General features: G+C 50.7%; 1 protein-coding gene across 3 annotated transcripts in view; it reads right to left on the reverse strand.

The window, feature by feature from the left end:
- TOX2 (TOX high mobility group box family member 2) overlaps nt 1-22355 on the reverse strand; it is a 151084-nt gene that overhangs the window by 103910 nt on the left and 24819 nt on the right. Inside the window, exon 1 of one of the 3 annotated variants that reach the window (XM_077168159.1) lies at nt 16505-17463. The exons of the other annotated variants lie outside the window; for them this stretch is intronic. Within the exon in view, the coding sequence (XP_077024274.1) occupies nt 16505-16741 (237 nt within the window). The 5' untranslated portion in view covers nt 16742-17463. Of the gene's footprint in view, nt 1-16504; nt 17464-22355 lie in introns of those variants that run through there. 3 annotated transcript variants of the gene reach the window in all.

Raw genomic sequence — 22355 nt, forward strand, 5'->3', positions numbered from 1 at the left:
AGTTGCTATAATCACCCGTCTTCTAGAAATCAAGAAACCGAGCAAGGCTTCCTGCAAAATTCTCAGCTCCAAAGCACAGGAAAGGTCACTGATGCCTCCGCCCACGTACATAACTTGAAATAAAACTCGTAAATTAAAATCTTCATGAGAAAGTACAACTGAGGGTGGATTTTTCCCATGTGATGACTCTTGTGCTTTGTTCCTGAATTATTACCTACCAAGTTCTCTCCCCCCAGTTTTCCTCCTTATTGGTGCTCATGCTTTGCTGGGGCATAATGTGCATTCTTAGACTGCCTTCCAGGAAACCCAGTGCTACAACTGAGGTCCAGAGACGTTAGGGAATCTGCCCAAGGCCACACAGCTAGGATGTGCCCAAGCTGAGCCTCAAGTCCGGGCTGCTGAGCCCCACAAGCCCACACTGACTTTCCATCCTTGCCATTCCCAGGCTGTGTGACCCAGGAGAAGTGGCCTCACAACTCTGGGCCTGGGTCCTTATATGAGAACGAGGGGGGACAAAGCCCTGAGTGTGGCCTGCCAGAGAGGCTGGACATGTGCTAGCAAGTGAGCCCTAGTGTGGCAAGCTGCTGCAGAACCCACCTCCCCACCCCTAACAAGTGTTGGCTGCAACGGCACCACGTGTCTTATCAATAACAAATGAGAGGAACAACGGTCACGGTGGCTGCCGTGGCCGAACGCTGCCAGGCTCCAGGGCGCTCTGGAAGGCAGGAGTTCCAGTTCTCACTTCGCAGGAGAGGCAGCCGAGCCCCCCAAATGCCCCTGGCCCTGCTCCTCCCAGACCTGCCCCCTCCAGGGCGGCGGCCACGTGCCATGTGTAAGTAAAACACAAGCGGCTCTCAAAGACTTTAAGGACAACAGAATAACATGAAATAAATCACCAATGATTTTTATGTCCATGTTGAAATGATAATATTTGGGCTTACTTGGGTTAACTAAAATGTATTATTCAAGTTAACTTCTCCTGTTCCCTTTCACTGTTTTTGATATGGCCAGGAGAAAATTTCAAATGACATGTGGTCTGCACTGAATTCCTGCTGGACAGCTCTGCCTGGACGTGGTCCTAACTGCCCTCTGCTCCAAGGCCATCTTCCCATGTCCCAATCTGGAGCCCCTTCGGGCCCTATGTGGCGCCCGGAGACCCTTTGCCAGGGGTCTGCTGCAGAACTAGAATCTCGGTGACTGAAGACCCCTTATCAACGATGGATGACACACCTCTCCAAGACAGTTATGGGGAAACTGAGGCCCACAGGTTAAGGCCAGAGTCAGGTGCAGAGGCACGTACTCACTCAACACATCTGCCGGGAATGAAATAACGAGACCCCCGGTGCTTCTGGAGCCACAGCCCAGCCCAGGGCCCTGCCCAAGTGCAGGCCGGCGAGCCTGGCAGTGCTGGAGGATTCCTCCCCTGCTGAGCTGCCCTGGGCCGGGGCAGCTGGACCCAGCACCAGCCCCTCACTGTCCCACAACTGGCTCTAGCCACAGAGCACGGAGGCTGCCCCAGGGAAGACCTGCCAGGAGAGTCTGGGTCCACCCACAGCTGAGCTCTGTCCCAGATGAGCTGTGAGCCCCCCATTGCACCCCACCCTACCCCAACCTGCAGCACCTGAGCCAGCTGCAGCTGCTGAGAAGGCCGGCGGGCAGGGCAGTCCGATGGGCACCACACGGCTGCCAGGCAGGCCCGAGTCCCTTCCACGGGGCTGCCCCCAGGAGCTCACGTGCCGTCTGCATTGCCACGGATTTATGGCAAAAATTATCCTCTCTCTCTTCTCTCAGCTCCATTTAAAGCCTTTTGGAGTGCGCTCCCATTCCCGATTATAAATCTAATTGCACATTCCAAACAGACAAGCGCTCATTAAGCTTTAATTATGCACATGTTGTTTTCAACAAACATTTTCATTTGGCCGCTGTGAAGGAATGGTTCCAAGGGGGCTGCAGACGCTGCCCGCGGTGGGAGGGAGCTGGGCCTGGGAAGTGGGTCAGGGTGCGGCCAGATGAGCTCTCCAAGCGGCAGGCTGGCACTCCATCAGGCTGGGTTCCTGGCTTTGATGACCATCCGCCTGGCTTCATCCTCAGGAGATAATGAGGACCTATGGGTCCACAGCCGGCCCCTCATGCACCCCGCAGCGTCCACACCGTCTCATCTAAGCTGTCGGGATTTGACTCCAGGCTTACTGCTTTCAAGGTGTGTGATTTTTAACCTCCGTTTTCGCATCTGGAGCATGCGTATAATTGTTATTTGGATAAATAAACTAACCTACTTGAAGGTGCCAACTGGCCTTTGGGGGGTGTGGGGAGGACAGAGGTCCTCACTCCATGCCCTGAAGGATAAGCCCTTAAAGCCTTGGAGATGTCCCTGCTCACACCCAGCCCTACAATGCCACTGGAGTCACATCTTCCAGAATGACCTTCCATTCCCTCACTTGGTCACTCATCCACAAACCTCTACTAAGCACCAGGTTAGGTCTTCTCCAAGCACTGTCGCCCCTACTGGGAAAGAGTCCAGATTTTTCACCACAGCACTCCAGGCCCTTGGCAATCTGCCCCTCCAGGGCTGGCTACCTGTCCCCGCCCATCCCTCCCCCACGCTCATCCCACCCCCCTGCCTTTTCAACACACCTCAGGTCCCTGCACAGGCCACTCTCTCTCACCCTTCTACGCCTTCGCGGCTGCCGTACTCTCCCCCAGCAGCCCCCTTCTCTTTCTTTTCCATGCAGTTAACTCCCACACAACTCCCTGGTGCCAGCCATTGCTGGTGCCCACTTCCGGCCAGTGGTGCATGGCAGGGGCAGCTATTTAAAGCATCTACTGGATCGTCATACCATAACCGACTGCCACCTGACTCCTGAGACCAGCTGGTCCATGGCATCCCCGGGGCACCGTGTGCTCCAAAGGTTGAGAGGAGAGGCAGCATTCACTGTGTGCCCTCGAACAGAGCCTTTCCCACTCTGAGCCTCAGTTTCTCCATTTATACATGGAGGGGGTGGAGAGGTGAGGCCCTGCTCTGGGCCTGGGCAGTTCAGTGAGTTTTAAGTTTTATGCTTTGTCCAGGGGCTCGATTTTCCCCTTCCCACCTGAAGAGAGGTCCTGAAGCCACCAACCATCCTCTGAAGGCTCAGCCAGGACCCTCATCGTGCAGAAGGAGCCACCAAGATGCGCCTGGGGGGTGCATACCCTGAGACACGGGGGCGGCGCCAACCCAGGGCCATTCCTAAAGGAGCTTCTGTAAGCACAAGCAAGCGAAAGAAACGTGTGTTTGAAAGTGGAAATCGGGATCCCTTCAGCGTCTGTTCCTATTGTTTTGAGGCAAGTTCCCTGGAAACAGACTCTGGGGGTGAGCTCTGCATCCAGGCTGCGTCATGGAAGCAGGGCTGGTCTGAGTAAAGGGGGCTGCCATGCCGTCACAACAGAGGGGAGCTCGGAGCTCCAGAGATGTGCCCAACTGAGGCAGGGAGCTGAGCCTTTGCACCCCAGTGGGGGCTCAGGCTGACTGGGAGGAGTATAACCCTTGGCCAGGCAACCCTCCCTGCCCCCAGCCCCCAGCAGGCAATACTCGGAGAGAGACTCAGCTGGGAAGCAGCCACACTCTGCAGCAGCTGGGATGAGTGCCTGGGCGCTTGCCCTACGACAGCATTCTCTACAGTTAGGATCTTTTATGCATTTTTAATTAATTTTTGCCACATGCATGCTATGAACCAGGCATTCTTTAATAGATTTATAAATATGAACTCATTTATGTCTCACGACAACCCTGAGTTGAGTCACTATCACTGAGGTACCCATTTTACAGCTGAGGCAGCTGAGGCGACTGAGGTCGAGTGAGGTTAAGAAGCTGCCCAAGGCTGGGTAGAGTGGCAGGATCGGGATTCAAACCCAGAGCCCAGGCTGTCCTGCCTCCCCCATCCTGCACTGTTCCCATGCAAAGGCAGGAGCTGTCCAGCGGGGAGCCGCCTCCTCGAGGCCGCCAGGCGGAGCCTCGGGTCTCCGGGCACCACCCACATTGTGTTAGACAATCACCTAGCATCTGAGCGGTTGAAAACAAATCCCAAATCTGCTTCTTGCCAAAGCCACATGAGCGTATGTCGGAGGGGACTGTGGCATGGAGGGAGCGACTGCGGTTGAGACAATGAACAGCAGATGATTTGGAAGATATTTTCTCCCCAGCGCTACAAAACAAGCCTTCAATCATGCCACAAAGAGCTTGTATTGTTGGAAGGGAACTATGTCAACGACAGCGTTCAATCGTGGGGTGGTTAAAAAAAAACTGAAAAGAAAAGAATTTTTAAAAATCTTTTGAAGTTCTAATTTGACCTAGAAAGGTTTTCTAGGTCACCTGAACTTGGCACTTATGTATCTGACTCCGAAATCTAACACAGTCCAAGTACCAAGTTCACTTCCTTCTGTCAGTGCCAGATAATACGGGAGATGGTATTTGTCAACTCTGCTAATATATTTTTAAGTGTCTTGTTAAAGTCAGGCTTTGCCTTTGGAGCTGAGAGGTCCCAGGCACGGGGCAGCGCTGACAGGTCTGGGCCGGGTTCAGCCCGGACCCTGCCCTGCGTGGCTGTGGGTTGGGAGCAGGGCCTCCTGCCCCGCCGGGCCTCAGACCCCCCACCCCGTGCAAAACAGGACTGAAGCTGGTGGGAGCATGCGCGCTGCGGCCAGCAGGCCTGGCACACGGCGGTGCCCCGCAAAGCCAGTTCATAGGCTCCGCTCTTTGCTATAACCCTCCATTGCGCCAGATCTGGGCTTTCCCTGGGGACACCGCAGCACAGGGGCCAAGAGGACAGTGGGGGCCTCTGTCCTAATGGGCCTCTCCGTCCCCCACCCCAAACAGAGAGCAAACCAGGTTCCAAGGCACCAGCCGTGCCAAGGAGTTATTCTACTTCATCTTTGCTACCCGGTTCAAGATGAACCCCAAGGCCTCAGAGACCTTCTCAGTATCCCACTGGGGAAACTGAAGCCAGGGGTGGTGGACGGCCCACAGTCACCTACAATGGCGTGTCCAGGGTCACAGCCACCAGGCTGTGGGGTCTCCTGACCTGTGCCTCAGCTCGGGTGCTGTCAGCGTACAGACAGCAATCTCCCCTTCCCCAGTGCCTGACCTGAGCATGCAGGCGGCCACATGCCAGGCCTGAGGGACCCAGGACACAGAACCCACCCTCAGGGAAGCATGGGGGCAGAAGCGGTACAGTCACGAGCACCGACGTCACCTGGGGGGGACGAGGCCCTGAGGTCGAAAAGGTCAGGTGAGGGCAGTCGATGCACACCTGCCAAAGGAGTCATATAAGAGCAAAACCTAGGCAGCCAGGAGCACAAGAAAAATGGGGTCAGGGGTGGAGGATGGAGAGGGTGGAGAGGGAGGGGAGGGTGCAGAGGGAGTGGGTGCAAAAGGCCCTGGGGTGGGGTAGCAGGCAGAGACTGGATGGAGAGGAATTTAACAATAATTAAAATAAAACTCCTAAAAAGAGTAATGAAAGGAGTGCCTGGTTTGGCCAGAGAGTATAACATTCCGTAAAGCAATAATCAAAGCAGTGAGACAGTGACATAAGGAGACATTTAATCAGAGAAACAGAAGAGAAAGCACAGAATTTGAGCCATGCATGAAACTTTATATTATGATAAAGGAAAGCACTTACTTTATGCTTGGTACTGTGTTAAATGCTTTACATAGGATGTTTCACTTAATCTTTGCAACATCCTATGAGGGAGATATTATTATCCCATTTTACAGAAGAGAAAACAAGCTCAGACAATTTAAGCAACGTGCTCAAGGGTCACACAGCCCCAAATCAGCAAAGCCGGAATCTTGACTCTGCCAAAGCCCGTGTTCATAACTACTCTGTTTTCTCTTCCCTTTTGGAAAGAGACGAAGACCACTCATTTAACAAACAGACTGGAGACAGATAACAAGAACCACGAACTAGATGCTCACCACAAACCACCCACCAAAATGCATTCCTGACAGATTAAAGAGTTAAGTATAAAAATTCAAGCTACAGGGAAATTATCAGAAAACAGAACAGAATGTTTATCAGACCTGTGGAAGCCGAATAACTTCCGCAGCCCTTGAAGCAATCGCAAAGGAAGCAAGATTGACAGATTCAAATATATAAGCATTAATAGCTCCTCTGGAAGGACGCATAATAAAACCAAAATGAAAAGGACATCAGACTAAGAAAATATCAGCACCAACTATGAGACTGGTTCATACACACGATGTAGAAACAGCTCAGTCAAATTAAACAGAAGGCAAGCTGTCGACAGACAAAAAGGCACAGGACAAAAACAGAAAAGTCATATGAGAGGCTATAAACCACGAAACAAATACTTAGGGAAACTGTACCCTTGGTTCCATGCCAAGGGGGGAAATGGACAGGGAAGCAAACCTACCATGATGAAAACGGGAGCTTTCCTGGAGCAGGACCAGAAATTATAATTTGGAGGGGGAAGTAAAATGGGAGCGGGGGCTCACGGTGGCCTAGGGGAGTCCCAGGTAAGGGACAGGGGCAGGGGAGGTGGACGAGGAAGGTCAGGACGAGGTGGCTTCTAACAGGCCTGCCTTTGGGATGGTGGAAGCAGCCAGGGGAGGGGAGAGGTGCAGGAGGGCGGGGAGGGGGCCGAGCCTGGGGCCTGGAGGCAGCGGGAGGTGACAGGGAAAGACAAGGGGGCCCTGCCAGGTTGGGGCTTCCGGGGCTGCTCTGGGGAGGTGGGACTGAAGCCGGGGTGGGAACTGCACTTTCCAAAGTGGAAGGTCAGACAGCATCTGCGTAGGAAGGCAGGAAGTGGGTGCTGGGATGACCGGGGGATGGGACCAGGGAACAGGCCTCTGAGCAGGGCTTGGGCGGGAAAGAAACATTTGATAAAGCGACAATTACTTAAAAAGTATGGCGATGACTCAAAACTAGAAGTTCACGCTGATGGGCTAGGAAGGGAGACAGGTTTGAGCCAGTCAGAACCACAGCAGGCTCCAGTGTGGTTTCCAGAAGGCAGAGCTGAGATGAATGAGAGCTGCCCGGAGCAAAGGATCACCCAGGAGTCAGAAAGGCGGTGACTCACGCAGCACGCAAACCCTAATTTCCTCTCTTTGGTCACACGCTTCCTTCTGATTTATTTTTCTGATGATTCATAAAAAAAAAAAAAAGCCTCATTTAAATTCATACCAGCAATGCTTGAGCACCTGGGCTCACCCTGTCGCAAGCTATAACCTCTGTCCCTGAGCCCGCAAAACCCAGCGTAACCCCAGGTGATGAAGGAGGCGCGGGCTGCCAAGAAATGGAGAGGAAGCCAGAGGTGTCGGAATCCTCACTGGGATTCCACGGGTATCTGCAGACCCTCTAGGGACCCAGGCGGTATTGGCAGCAGCTACACGCACAGCTCTGCCACCCCTCAGCCGGACCCCAACGGCAGAGGCCCCTTCAGAACTCAGTATTTGCTTGAATTTCAGAAAAGTAATGAAGTGCAGAGTCCGCAAATTATGTAACATCTCAATGGCACCAGGGCAACTCTGGTAATCAAACGTGCTCACACCTCTGCAGTGAAATGCATGAATATTCACGTAAGTGTGTTAAGTAAAGATTGTAAATGGACTCATGCTATTTCAGGCCAGGTTTGGGGGCCAGATGAGTTCGCATCATATTTACAAAACAACTTTGGGCTTGCGGGGATTTTTGGATTTCAGACAAGGGAGTTGGGGGCTCCGTCAGGCACCCCCTGTGGACCAGGGTCAAGCGTGCTGGGCCTGTCGGGGACTGCCCCTCTGGGATCTTCATAACCACCCTGCGGTGTCGGCAACAGTATGCCCATTTTACAGGAACGGGGCCCAATAACGGGAAAGGGGCCTGTTCGCAGTCCACAGCTATTGCCTGAGCCAGGATTCAGGGCTTACCTCTTCCCACACGCCCCCGGGACCCTCCAGGCTGCTGGAAAGTCAGGCGGGACACTGGCTGCTTTGCCAGTGACGGGATCAGGGCAGGCACTGGCAGCGGGCTCCTCCGGTGGCTGTGCAGGTGCTCCTTCTCAGGGGACCCTGCAGGGTGTCTGCCCCTCGGGGAGGCCCAGGAGCTCCGGCTGCCCTCATTCCTGCATCCTTCGTGCCCAGGGCTCAGCCCTTCCTTCCCTGACAGACATCCAGTGGGTGCCCAGTGCGTGCCGGGCCCTGTACTGGGGGCATGGTGGGGAGCCAGGCTGATATGGCCCCAGCCCCCTCAGGGTCATGGTTCATGGAGGGAGGTGGGTGGCACAAGAGTAACTCACAAAAGTGACCCAAAATTGTGACAAATGCTGTGAAGCAAGCCAAGAGGGTGCAGAGCTAAAGGATGAGGGGAAAACCTACTTAAAGAAGTCTCATTTAAACCAAGTGAGCACTGAAGGAAGAGAAGGAGTCAGCCAGGCCAGAAACGGCTGTGAGCGTGCCAGGCAGAGGGAGCAGCAGATGCAGATATGCTGGAGGTACGCTGTAGGAGTAACGTGGCTGCAGTGTAACAAGCACGGAGGGGAGGACGGGGATGGCCAGGAGGGGACCAGAGAGGTCAGCGAGGGCCAAAGCATGTGGGTCCTGTGGGCCATGGCAAGGGGCTTGGATTTTATCCCAAACGTGGGGTCCCTGGAGAGTTCATGCAGGGGAGTAATATGCCCTGATTTATATTTTAAGAGATCACTCTCACTGTGTGTGGAGGATGAAATTCATGAGAAAAACTCGAATCCATTCTGTGAGTCTCAGTTTGCCAATCTATAAAATGGGTTCAGGAGAAACCTGGGGAACAGCACAGCCCTACAGCTGACCCTCAGAAGGCAGAAGAATAGAGACTAGGCTTTCCCACCAGTCACAAACCAGTTATATGTCATCCATAAATCACTCCCCTGCTTAAAACCCTTCAAAAGCTCCTCACTGTCCTTGGGATGGAGACTCACATCTTTCCTCTGGTTCCAAGGCCCTCTGTGATCTGGTCCCTGCTGATTTTTTGCAGCTGGGTGGATTTCTCCGTGCTCCCATTGGAACACTACTCTCTCACCAACTCAACTATTCCTGGGCTACAGCACAAGGAGCCCTTTACACGGGCTTTGCGTCCAGTCTTCCTTTCTTCTTACAAACGCTTGGCAAGCCCTGTCCCAAACAACGAGAGACTTAAAACTTGGCTGAGAGCATAAGTGCGTGTGTGTGTGTGCGCGCACGTGTGTATGGGCACATTGGGACACGTGGGAGGTGGAAGGAATATGCTAAGAAATGACTCTAACTGTGCAGGAATCCTTAACAGAGGGATGCAAAGGGCACAATGAGAACACAGAAGGAAGGGTTCAGATCTGCTGGACTGGGAGGTCAGAGAAGGCTTCCATGCACTGGGTTTCAAATTATTTTGATTTAAGGTGATGTATTAGCTTCCTATTGCTGCTGTAACAAATGACCACAAACCTGGTGGCTAAAAATTTCCCCTCTTCAGTTCTGGGGCCAAAAGTCCACAAGCAGTTTCATGGGCTAAGGTCAAGGTGTCATTTAGGCTGGTTCCTTGAGAAGTTCTAGGGGAGAGTCCATTTCCTTGCCTTGCCCAGATTCTAGTGGCTGCTTGCATGCTTTGGCTTGTGGCCCCTTTCTCCATCTTCTACGCCACGGACTTCAACCTCTGTCCCCGTCACTGCATCACCTTCTCTGAGTCCTCCCGTGTCCCTCTTAGGAGGACCGCTGTAATTATGTCAGGCTCATCAAGATAATACAGGATAATCTCCCCATATCAAGTTTCTTTATTTACTCACGTCCGCAAAGTCCCTTTTGCCATGTAAGGTGACATTCACAGGGTCTGGGGACGAGGAGGCGAGTATTCAGCCCAACATAAGTGAGCTCCATCAATCTACACCGACTGCGTCTCCGTTTGCCCGTGTGTGCGGGGCAGGGAAGGATCTGTCCACTGTAGCAGACTTCACTACTGCTCCCCAACAACGGGCTCACCTGCCCTTCCCAGCAGGTAAGACTACATCTCACGCTTGCCCACCCCCAGCACCTGACCATTTCATGGGCCACATGTGGAGTTTAGGCCAATGGGCTGTGGGCAGAAAGGACATTGGTGGAAGCACAGAAAAGCATCCCTCAACAGGGTCAGCATGTTCCAGGTGGTCAAGACTCCATCAAACTGTAGCCCTGAGTGACTCGGTGGAGCAGAGCCCCATCCTCTACCTCTCTGCTGAGTATCATGGGACATGTAAAAAGAGCAAAAATAAATCTCTGTTGTGATAAGCAAAAGTGAACCTTTGTTGTGATCAGCAGCTGAGATTCAGGGGTTTCTTACTGCATCATAACCCAGCCTGACATGACTAATACAATCAATTCCTCCGCTGTCAGGCACTTCACATACATGGCATGTAATCCAAGTGAGTGGAATTATCTACTCCATTTTACAGCCAAGGAATGGGAGGTAATGAGAGGTAAAGATGACCACACTCCAGGAAGTGGGGAGCTAGGATTCAAAGCCAGAACAGTGGTTGCAGACACCAAGCTCTTAATGGCCAAGGGCCTCTCCTACAAGGCACCAGGGGCTTCCAGGGCCTTCTCTGGCCCCATATAGCTTCACCCGGAGGTGATGCAGATGAGTCCTGGAACCAGAATCCCAACAACAGTATGAGCCCAACACTGGATCCTGCAGCCCTGGAGCAAGATGCCCAAACAAATATAACCTGACTCTCCTCTGATAGCCAGATGGGGTGTTATTCAAGCACTCCCCATCCACTTACCAAACGGCGCCCCATCATTTACTGAGCACCTACTTTGTGCCAGGCGCTATTCCGGGCACCTGGGAATCAGCAGTGAACAAAGATTCCTTGAGTTTACCTTCTAGCACTGGAGACAGAAAACAAAAAATAAACATAGTAAATAAGAAACATATAGTAGGTTAGGAGGTTACATGAAGGAAGGAAAAGTTGAGTGGGTAAGGCGAACCGGAAGTGGTAGGGTGGAGGTGCGCAAGTTTAAACAGGGTGGCCAAGGTGGACCTCAAGGAGAAAGTGAGAGTCAAGCAAAGATGTGAAGGAGGTGAGGGAGTGAGCTGAGCAGACGTGGGGGGAGAGCACTCTACACCAGCAGGAACAGCCTGTGCTAAGCCCATCAGGAACAGCATGCCAGGGTAGCCTGGGTCAGCAGGGGGGCCAGGGAGGTGGACCCAGGGGAGGGGGGGAGAGGTCAGAGCGGGGCACCATTTCTCCCTGACTCTGGGGCACTTAGTAACTGCCTTGGGGCTGGATCTGTACCTGAGTGAGCGAGTGAGTGACTGAGTGAGTGAGAAAGAAAAGAGAGAGAACAAACATATGTGTGTGCGTGTCCCGCAGATGGCACTGAGATTACCCGCCCTAGAGAGAGGAACTGGCACTTTTTCCACTGCCTTATCTGATGCTGTGGTCGAGGGGCCGGTGAAGGCAGGCGTGAGGGCAGGCGTGAGGGCTGCCGCGCTTGCACATCCGTGAAGCCTCAGCGGTGCCTCGGAGCAGCTGACATCCGCTCTGCCTGCGGCTTCTTCCTGTGGTTTCGGCAGTTCAGGCTGCCCCTGATAGCTGCTATTTTTGCTCCTGTTTGGGGTTCTAGGGAGGGCTTTTCTGTGCACAGGGCCCCTCTCTGGGTTTGCTCCACTGGGAGCAGAGTAGAGGGGGCACTTAAACCTTTAGAGTATCCTGTAGAAACTCATTGACCATCAAGTGGGAAAGAAGAGGGAATGTGTTACATGTGTCATCTTGTCAATCCTTATCACCCTCAAAGCTCAGAGAGGTTAGGTGGCTGGCCCAAGGTCACACAGCCAAATCAAATTACAGGCTGGCATTTCTCATCTAGTCTGTATAAGTTCAAAGACCCTTAATTTGCAGGGAGTTCTTTGCAATAATTGCCTGAATTGGTTTTATCCAAGCAGAGGTCCTGGGTCTCTCCGGCCTGCCAGCACGTGTGAGGATAAAGTTGCATCTCACATGGGTCCAGGCCGCCAGGAGCATCACAGCAGCGATGGGGGCAGGGAGGACGCTATGATAGAGGTGGGTATAGGGAAAGGGCCTCTGGTCCAGACTACTGGGAGGTAGGATGAGGAGGCAGAAAGCAGTGATGCCAGGTGCCATCTACAAAGATGAGCAGGATTTCGAGGGATAGAGGAAGCCCATTTGGACAAAGGAGCCTGCACGTACAAAATTTGTTTCAAGATGGCCAGTCAGTCCCTGCAATGAAGTTCTCTCCCAGGCAAGTGTCCACGGAAGTGACCAGACATACAGCAATGAATGTTAACCAGGGATGCAAAGCAGACTGAGGCCTGCTCTTGCGCTCCGAGAAAGAGAAACATCTCCCAGACCCTCTGGCTGTAAAACACAGGGCTGAGCTCCCCACAGGAGCCCCAGCGCCAGTGGGTCAATCAAGGGTATTGGAACAGAGGGACCATCCAAGAAAGTGGGAGGGGTAGGGGGGGAGTCACACCAGGGTGTCCACAGAGAGGAGAACAGGCTCTCAGAGGAAGAGCAGGTGCGGGAGGGCTCGGGAGGAGGCTCTTGTCAGCATCTAAGGGACTGGGAACAGGCGGATTCGATGCAGGGAGTGAGGCAGGGAGTCTAGGAAAGGGTGACTCTGGACCTACGACCTAAGCAGAGGGGTGGGTGGTAATGGGGTCTAAGAGGTACATGATCCCACAAGTACATGGAACCCTGAGCAGGGCATGAGATTTTGTAGGTTTATCCAGAGTGATGCCTCGATCAGTTCCAGGAGGATTTGAACAGTGATAAAAAAGTATTTGCAAAGTCCCCTTGGGGGAATGGTGAGAAAGGGGGAAAATTCAACTTCCCCAAGCGGAGAATTCTTGATATTCTCACAAGCAGTGGGGACAGCCAAAGAATAGGCTGAGCCCCCAATCTTGGGGTTTGTTCAAATGAAACTTAACCTCACAAAGGATAGGTCAAGCCTACTTAAAATTAGGCTTAAGAGTCACCCCCAAGAGAACCTCTTTTGTTGATCAGATGTGGCCTTTCTCTCCAGCCAACACAACAAGCAAACTTGCTGCCCTCCCCGTCTCTACTTGGGACATGACTCCCAGGGGTGTGGACCTTCCTGGCAACGTGGGACAGAAATCCTAGAATGAGCTGGGACTCAGCACCAAGGGATTGAGAAAACCCCTCTAATGAGTTGAGATTCAGCATCAAAGGATTGAGAAAACCTTCTCCACCAACAGGGGAAAGAGCTAAATGAGACAACATAAAGTGTCAATGGCTGAGAGATTCCAAACAGAGTCAAGAGGTTATCCTGGAGGTTATTCTTATGCATTAAATAGATGTCTTTTTAGTTAAGGCATAACAGTGAGGCTGGAGGGAGCTGCCTGAAAATGTAGAGCTGTGTTCCAGTAGCCATGTTTCTTGAAGATGATTGTATAATGATATAGCTTTCACAATGTGACTGTGAGATTGTGAAAACCTTGTGTCTGATGCTTCTTTTATCTACCTTATGGACAGATGAGTAAAACATATGGATTAAAAATAAATAAATAACAGGGGAAACAACTATTAAAAAAAAATTAGTAGATTGAAATGTTAGTGATCAATGAATGGGAGGGGTAAGGGGTATGGTATGTATGATTTTTTTTCTGTTTTCTTTTTATTTCTTTTTCTGAATTGATGCAAATGTTCTAAGAAATGATCACAATGATGAATATACAGCTATATGATAAAAAAAAGAAAAAAAAAGAATGTTCATATTGTGTGTTGATTGTTTTTACTAATAAAGATTTTTAAATATTAAAAAAAAAGATGTGCGTGATGGGGAAGGGACAGGTCCGGAGGTGGGGGGATGTGAACAAGGGAAGGGTCATTTAGAGCCACCATCTCGTTCCTGCTGGGCCCTCTGGGGATGAGGACGTGCAGACCAAAGCAGCCTGTCTAAACCACCTCCACCCAAGGCCTCAGCTGGGCTGTACAGCAGGTAAGACTCAGACAGGGCGACTTGCTTAAAGTCTCACAGCCAGAAAGCAAGCAAGCCTCGCCTGGAAACCCAGGCCTGACACTCACCTCAGCACACAATGAACAGTGGGGGCCCTGACCCCTCCCTGGAAAACAGGAGGGTCTGGGCAAAGCTGGAGAATCCACTTGGGACTGCATCGGCAATTGTCCACATGTGAATATCTGCCAGACCCCCTCGCTGGGCAGAGATGAGGACGCCCAGGCACACTTTGTGCCCCCCAAGACAGCCACGGTGGATGCCCCAGAGCAGCCCAGCTGTGCCCTGAGCTGCCTCCTTGGAAATGTCACATCCTGCCTCTGGTTCCAATTTTATTAGTCACTGGCTTGCTAATGCACAAGGCAGCAGGGGGAGTCAGTACGGGTGCTAACAATTGTGGAAAGAAAATGAACCTCAAACACGGAGCTCTCCCTGTTCTGGAGGTTCCCCTAATTTCCATCATGGAGTAGATTAGCAGCTACTGGTGGGATCAGTCTGAATTATTTTTCTGAGGGAATCAGAGGCCAAAAACTGGCGAAGAACTTGCCCAAGATTGCACAGCAATTACACAGTAGGATGAGCCCTATAACTCAGGCTTCCCCCTCTCTAGGAATCCTATCCCATTCAATCTTCCTAACAAACTACTATTTTGAAGGTGAGGAAACTCTGGCTCAGAGAGGCAAGGTGACCTGCCTAAGGACACACAGCATGAGAAACAGAGCCATGGTTTGAAGCTAGAGCAGACAGGAAAAAAGTTTAATCTGGTCTCCGCTACAACTCCAGCCACCCTCCCTCCCAAGACCATTCGTTCCCTTCCTAGGCCTTCTTTCCTAGCCCATAGCAAGCACGCTGACAAGCAGCAGGCTAAACACGGCCTTACTGCTGACCTCTGGAGACCCTACCTGCACAACACTGGTGACTACTGTTCAATATGTTGTTCAGATCAATAAAAAATTAAAAAGGTCAGTTCTGTATCAAGACGACAAACAAGTCCCTACAATTATCTCCTCTCCAAGTCCAGTACCCATGGAAACGACCAAAGACACAGAGAAATTAATATCAGCCAAGGCTGTAAAACAAACTGTGGCCCCACTTTTGAGCTCCCTCGGAAGAGAAACAGCTCCCAGAGCCTCTGACTGTAAAGCCCAGGAGAGAGCTCCCCAGACCACACACACGTATGCACACAAACGCACATCCATGTGAAGTCCTGTGATTCTCCTTCTGAGCACAGGCACAGGCTCTAGGTCCTGGGTTCATTCACTCAACGTTTATGGAGTCCTAACATACGCCAGGCAAACAGTTAGACACTTTGGGAAAGTGAGACACTTCCCCGTGTTGGTATCATTGTCCCCATTTTATGGATGAGGAGACTGAGACTTAGAAGGCTCCAGAGCTTGTCCTATGTCACAGAATGAATTTGAGGCAGATCTGAGACGTGCACCCAGGACCTAAGGCAGATCCGGGTACACAACAGGCACTCAGTAGCTGTGTCCTCTGGAGGCTGGTCCCAAAGCTTTCTTAAAAGATCTGTGGTCTGATACTTGCTTCTAGGCAGAGCATGGAGAAAGCAGAGCTCCTGGGGGAGCCACAGAAGCTGCTGGTTCCTGGGCTCTCCTGGTTCACTGGGATATTCCGAAGAAGGGAAAGAGGTCTGAGAGAGCACTTTGTTGTGGCGAGGCACCTGCTCGAACCTGGATTTCCACCAATGCCTGTCATACCTGCAGAGTGCCAGGAGAGGGCGGGGCTCCTGGTTGCTGGGTGCAGCCGCCAACAGTGCCAAGCCCCGCCCCCCGACTCAGCCACTCCCCTTACAAAGACAATGATCAGGGCCAGCTGGAAAATGGCATTCAAGTGAGTTCCTGCACTCTGAGTCTCTTTACCCTACGATGCATGTATGTCCTTGTGAATTTTTTTGCTGTCCTTTTTTCTACAAAAGGATGGTGACTGGAGATCCCAACAGGTTATCTGTAACGTCCTTCCTTGATAAAAGGAAAAGGTGACATTCACCAAATGTGGGGAGGAATTTTTATTGATTCCCCAAACTCCAAAATCCAAACTTTGTTCTTGGTGACATTCCCAGCTACTCTTCCTCTGCCTTGGAAGGCCCCCTGGCACCCCTCATTCTTCAACCCAGGGGACTTCTGAGCCTCCACCAGGCCGTGGGCCATCCCCAATCACTGCTCTCACTGCTTCGGGTCAGAGTCAGTCAGACCCCAGAATTCACACTGGTCCAGGCTGACACAAGGTGTGGTGAATGAATGAATGAATGAATGAATGGCTTCCTGAGTACCCAGGGCCCTGTGCACTCTGAGCACCAAGACCAGAGCCAGACCTCATTCTCCAGAAGTCAATCCCAACCACCTCCAGAATTTCCTTTCAAAAAGGAGTCGCCAACTGCAGGCTCCTGGACCCTCCAGATCATCTTCTCTCCAGAACACGACAGGCCCTAGTCCAGGTCCCTGGCCTGCCCCTGCCCAGGCATCGTCTGTCTCCGCCCTGCAGTGATAGCCTGATCACCTCCACCCCATGAGGTGGCCGGTGCCTGCTGCTTACCTTCTGCCCAAACACACCTGCAATGCACCAGCGTCTTGCAAACAGAAGGAGTCCGAGTCTCATTCCACAGACGCCCAGGCAACGAGAGAACGCACCCGCGGCAGCCTCAGTGCAATTCTGCTGCATAATCAGCAGAGAAAGAGAAAAAATGCCAGAAATAGCAAGCTTTATAAGCCCTCCTGACAACTCTTGGTCCTCTATTGGCTGGAGGCCTGGTACCCCCGCCCCCCATCCCATTCCTATAAGGTGAAATTGAAAAACCTGTTATTTAACCTCCTTTATCAAAATCCATCTTCTATCCCCATTTTGGCCTGCATGTTCACAGCTCTCGGTGGCGGTCTCCACACCAGGTTTCAGGCAGTGGAACGGGAGGCAGCCCCTACATACAGCCCAGCTCAGCGTCACTTGCTGCTTAAGAGCCTTCCCCACTTTTGCACGCTGCCCTGTGAGCAGGTATTGAACTGGAAGGGCCTTTGGAAGGCAATTTGGCAGCACCTAGCATCTGTAAAGCTTGCATGCCCTTTCATTCCGCAACTAGACTGCTGGGCATCAGTCCTGCAGAAATACCCGTACCCATGTGCACGGGAGCATGCACAAGGACGCTGCTTGCTACCATGAAAAATTAGAGTTAAGCTAATGTCTAACACTGAAGTCTAGTTGAATGAATCATCATATATGCATTCTATGGAATACGATGGAATGGGAAGGTCTGTAGGGGCTGACTTAGAACTGGCTGGGCAAGAAAGACTAAGAACACATTTACATCTTTCTAAAAACAGTAACTTTGTGTTGTACATATATTAGGCCGTCCACAGTAAAATACACCAAACTGGTAAGAGTGGTTCCCTGGGTAGTAGGAGCAGGTGGCATATTCAGTTGCTGCTTTTTTCTTTCTTGTTTCATTTTTTTTCTTTTCCACAAGCATGTAGTACATTTGTAATTTAAATGGGCTGGGCCAGGCTCTGACAGTACTGGCCACAGCTGCCAGGGATCACTGGCTCCCCCCTACCCCGTCCCCCCGGCCCCCAGCAGTCTCCTGAGCTGTCATACAAGTGCAGTTCAATCAGAGCCCGTGAAGAACCTAGGCTTTGGAATTGGACCCAGGTTCATATTCCAGCTCTGCTGCCTGGACTACTTCACTTTCCTGAGCCTTAGTTTCTTCATCTGTAAAATCGGGATCCTGACTATTCCAGAGAGTCGCAGGGATTCAATGCAAGGAAGCGCGTCAAGGACCTATGGCTTGCAGTAGGCTCAAGAGAGACCTTGGCCATTTATAATTTTCTTTAGTTATTGAGACTTATTAAGGTTGTATTCATAATAGCTGGGTGCTATTAAACCAGTACTCTTTTTTGACATTGTAGAAGCACCAAAGGCTGCTGGTAAAGACTGCTGAGAAAGCAACCAGGACCCACAGCAGAAGTTCTGGGGAACCGTCCCATGACTGAATTTATTTCAAGACTAAAGAGATAGTGAGAAGGGCCTGGGGATAGCAAAATGCCACGTGATGAAGGGGGCTGAGGCCCAGCGTGTATGCAGGAGAAGGGCACGGGGGGAGGGAGGGGTCCAAAAGGAACAAGTCTTGCTTTCGTGCCTCTGCGCCTTTCTCATGCCATTCCCTCAGCCTGGAAAGTCCTTCCGAGACCACACTCTGCGCTGCTTCTCATCCCTCAGGTCTCTGTTCAAAGATCACGCTCCTCCCCAGGAGACGTGTCTGACCTCGACCTCACCCACACCCGAATTACTTTCTTCCTAGAACACCCCTTCAGCCAGTGGTTCGAGATGCTTGTTCTGGTGGCTTGTTTGGTGTTTACTGTTCATCCCCCTCTCAAGGCTGTGAGCACCTAAGGACCAGGACCCTCTGCCTGGCTTGTCTGGGGGGTCCCCGATTCTAGCCCAGCGCCTGACACACGGGAGGTGCTCAACCACCAGGAGGAGCAAACAGCCTGCAGGGGCCAAGGCCGGGATGGCTGTCCTAGGCACAGGCAGACTTTGCACCCTGATACAGGACGGATGAGGACTTCAGACACACTCAAGAGCTGGACTGGAAAAGTACATGCACAAAGCTGTGAGGGCTTAAGAGAACCTGCACGTGAATATTTACATAATGTTATTATAATAACAGGATAATACACATTATAATGAAAGAATAATATATCCTGCCATTATAACCTTAGGGTGGGAAAGGACTTTCTAAGCATGGTACGAAATCTGAAATCATCGAAAACAACTGGCAGATTTGTTTATGAAACAAGTTCAACGCAAACCAAATTAAAACAGAGAATAGGTTAATGTTCTTCACTATATAAAGAGCATTTATGATTCAATAAGTAAAAGGCAAACAACTCATAGACAAACTGACAAAGGGCACAAATAGGCATGAAATATACAGCAAAGAAGCAGCTGGAAAATACACTAGCCTTACAAGTGATAAAAGAAATACAAATTAAAGTAATGATAAGATGCCATCTTTTGCTTACAAGAATGGGAAAGATTTTTAGATACAATAAATTCCAAAAGAGCAAGAGTGAAAGTGAAATAAGGACATTTATTGATTTTGACAATTTACACTGGTTCAACATTTCTGGAGAACAATTTAAAAGTAAGGACCAAAAGCCATGAGCAAAACAGCAGCTAGGAACTTAGACCAAGGACAAGGGCCCAGATTCACCTGGACAAGGCTGTTTATTGCAGCACTACTTATACAAAAATGAAAATGACAACAGATTTCACTGATAGAGGACTGGTTAAATCATGGCTGTTCATGCAATGGCACATTATGCAGCCATGAAAATGAATGGCATTTATCATATGGAAAGAAGCTCATATTGCTTGTTGAATGTTAAATCTCCCGAATGGAAAGGAGAGACACTGAGAAGTGAAAGGAATAAATCATTGCACAAAGAAAGCATGAAGGTAAAAAATCTTTCAATTATCATTTATTCATTCACTAAGTTACTCACTCACTAATTCATTCAACAAACATTTTCTGAACCTCTACTCGATGCTTTCCACTGTTCCAGATGCTGGGGCAATATGTAAACTGGACACTATCCTTGCCTTCAAAGACAACCCAAATCACCAAGGTAGGTGAGTAATTATGATTTAAGTGTGACAGTGGCCAAAGGCCCTGGGGTGACCAGCTGGGTGACATCTCCATGGAAAAGTATCATTTGAGCTGGGATCTGAAGGAGGCAGAGGGACTGCATGTATAGAAAAGGGAGGAGGCATTTTCAGAGGAAGAAGTAGGACACTAAAATTAGAAAGAGGAAGCCCATGCATTCCTCAACACGCACATGCAAGAAAGGGAGTCTGTGGGAACTGGGTGGGGGTGGGGGGTGGGGGGGGTTAGAAGACTCGACTTGATCTGCCATATCTACAGGAGGAAGAATTGGGGGACACGGAGCATGCTGTCCACAGGGCCGCTTGGGTAGCGGGCTCAGGGTGAACGGGCAGGTGGGATTCTCTCTGCTTTGCACTAGACTAGATATTTAGGTGCCCGCTAGGGGGCATGGAGGGAAGGCCCCAGCTCCCGGGTGCTTCTGCTCGGCCCTCCAGGGGTGGAGCGAAGGTGGGTTTGCCGCACCTTGAAGGAGGTCAGCATTTTTTGGTTTTATTTTATTTTTTGGATTCTGAGGCAGTTCGATGGTTATGGTTCGAAACAAAGAGAGATGACTCAGCTTCCTGTGAAGGAGCTGCAGCCTTTTGGAAAAGATATTTTTACTTAAAACGTTCCTTTCCTCTCAGCCATGAGGCTGTGTGTCCAGGCTCCCTTGTTTTCGTGTTTTTCAGCTGCCCCCAGGATCAAGAGCAGGGACAACTACAGGGAGGCTCTGGGTTCAAATCCCGGCCCCACCTCTCATTCGTACAGTGACCCTGGTGAAGTCATGTCCTATCTGACCCTGGGCGTACTTAAGGTGGAAATCACTGTTCTTTCCTCGTGGGGTGGTGGGAGTCAGCAGTCACTTATGGAAAGGGTCTAGGCCAGCATCTGGCACCAAGTAATGGACGATAAATATGACAGCTTTAAAAGCTGCCCATGATGGAGCACAATGGTCTCTAAGTTACCTGATTTAATCCTTACTCCTGCAAAAAAAAAGTTCCCATTTTACAGATGATGCAACTGAGGCTCAAAGCAATGAAGGGACTTGAGTTTGTGTCTTCCCATTCAAGAGGATCAGCGCATACCCCTCAGCCAGTTTGGAATGAGCTTTTTTCCACACAAGCTTTTTTCCCTTCTGTCTGACCAGAGTTTCTCTGGGCTAGCAGGTAAGGCGCACATCAGCCCCTCACTGCCTGCCCAATGGGGACAAGTATTTTGAGGTTGTTCAGATATTCTATCCAAGCTTAAAACAAGAATTCCATGAAGAGCTCAGAATCCTTCAGCCATCTCATCACTCCTTCTTTCCTGCGGAGCAAGGAGTAGTCCACAAAAAGCTGAGCTCTTCAGGTGCAACATTCCAAGGAGAGGCAAAGCTGTGCAGGAACCCCCTCACACGAGTACAGAGGAAATACAGAGGCTTGAAAAAGAGGGTGTGAGCTCATGCAAATAAAAAGAACATGCCTCTAACAACCCACCATTTAAATGGGCACCCTGTACTAACACTGTATTAACACTAACACTGTATTAACACTGGGTCTCTCAAAACTTTGTCCTGAAACAAATTAAAAAAAAAAACAAATCTGTTGCAGGTGAACACAAGGTAACTCAAGAAAGCCGAAACCCAAGTTTCCATCCCGCCTCCCTTGCATCACCCTGCAGCATATGCTGACAGAGCAGCCTTAATAGTAACTCGCTAATTTTAAACCCTGTGATTACCAGGGTTGATTTCCATGGAACCTTCTTTTCACAGCACCGAGAACCTCTCATGAGCGGTAATTGCCAAGTTCAGTTTTAGCTCTGTCATAGCCAACCACTGGTGTTAACGAAGGCGCTGCTTCCTCACCAGGTAAGCTGGTAATGGAGCCAGCTTCACCAGTTACTTTCACAATATTGTGATGCCCCCGTCAGCACCTGTAAGTGCTGAGAAGCCACCAGCTTCTACTCAACAAATCTCGCCCAAGGGAAGTGACTGCAGCTCTTTGTACCGGCGAGATCCACAGCCCCCACAGGGACAGTTTGGCCTGTGAAAGCCAAGGGCCTCCCTGCTCCAAACCTCCGCCCACCAGAGGGTCAAGCTCGCCCACCCCTCATTCCACAGGGATACATACACACAGCAGCCTGCTAACTCTCTCACCCATTCATTTTCCAGGCCGATCAGAATAATTGTCTTTAAAAAAAGAAGACGCAACTCTATGCCAGCCACCCCCCCAATTAAAAGCCTCCAACAGCCCCCACTGCCCTCAAGGTAGAAGGTCCTCACACCCTGTCATGATCGAGCCCTGGCTGAGCTCTCAGACCTCACTGTTCCCAACCCTCTTTGAACTGCCCTAGGGGTTTTCCTGCAGTCCCCCAAACTCCAAATACCCCTGGGTCTGAATTAACCAGGTAAAGAGGCTCCTCAAACCTCATTTTACTAAAAGAGAGATGTTTCAGGCCTGGCTGATGCTCCTTGCATAGAGGAGAAACCTCAGCGGACGATCGGGGCATAACCCCTGAGGTTGCCCACTGGCAGCACTGGCTGAATCTCTAGCTCACATCACCTAAAAACACCACAGACACTCTCTGGCACTCAGTAAGCACCTACTGCGTACTAGGCAATGGCACCCTCTGTCTCCCATTTTATTCTCAAACAACCTAGTGAGGTAAAATTAGTTACTTCTCTTTTCAGGTACAGTGACAAGCTCAGAGAGGTTAAGAAAGCTGTTGAGGCCACACAGCTTCTAAGTCACAGGGTGAGAATTCAAACTTATG

Source organism: Tamandua tetradactyla, chromosome 1, assembly GCF_023851605.1.
Source record: "Tamandua tetradactyla isolate mTamTet1 chromosome 1, mTamTet1.pri, whole genome shotgun sequence".
Classification (NCBI taxonomy): domain Eukaryota; kingdom Metazoa; phylum Chordata; class Mammalia; order Pilosa; family Myrmecophagidae; genus Tamandua; species Tamandua tetradactyla.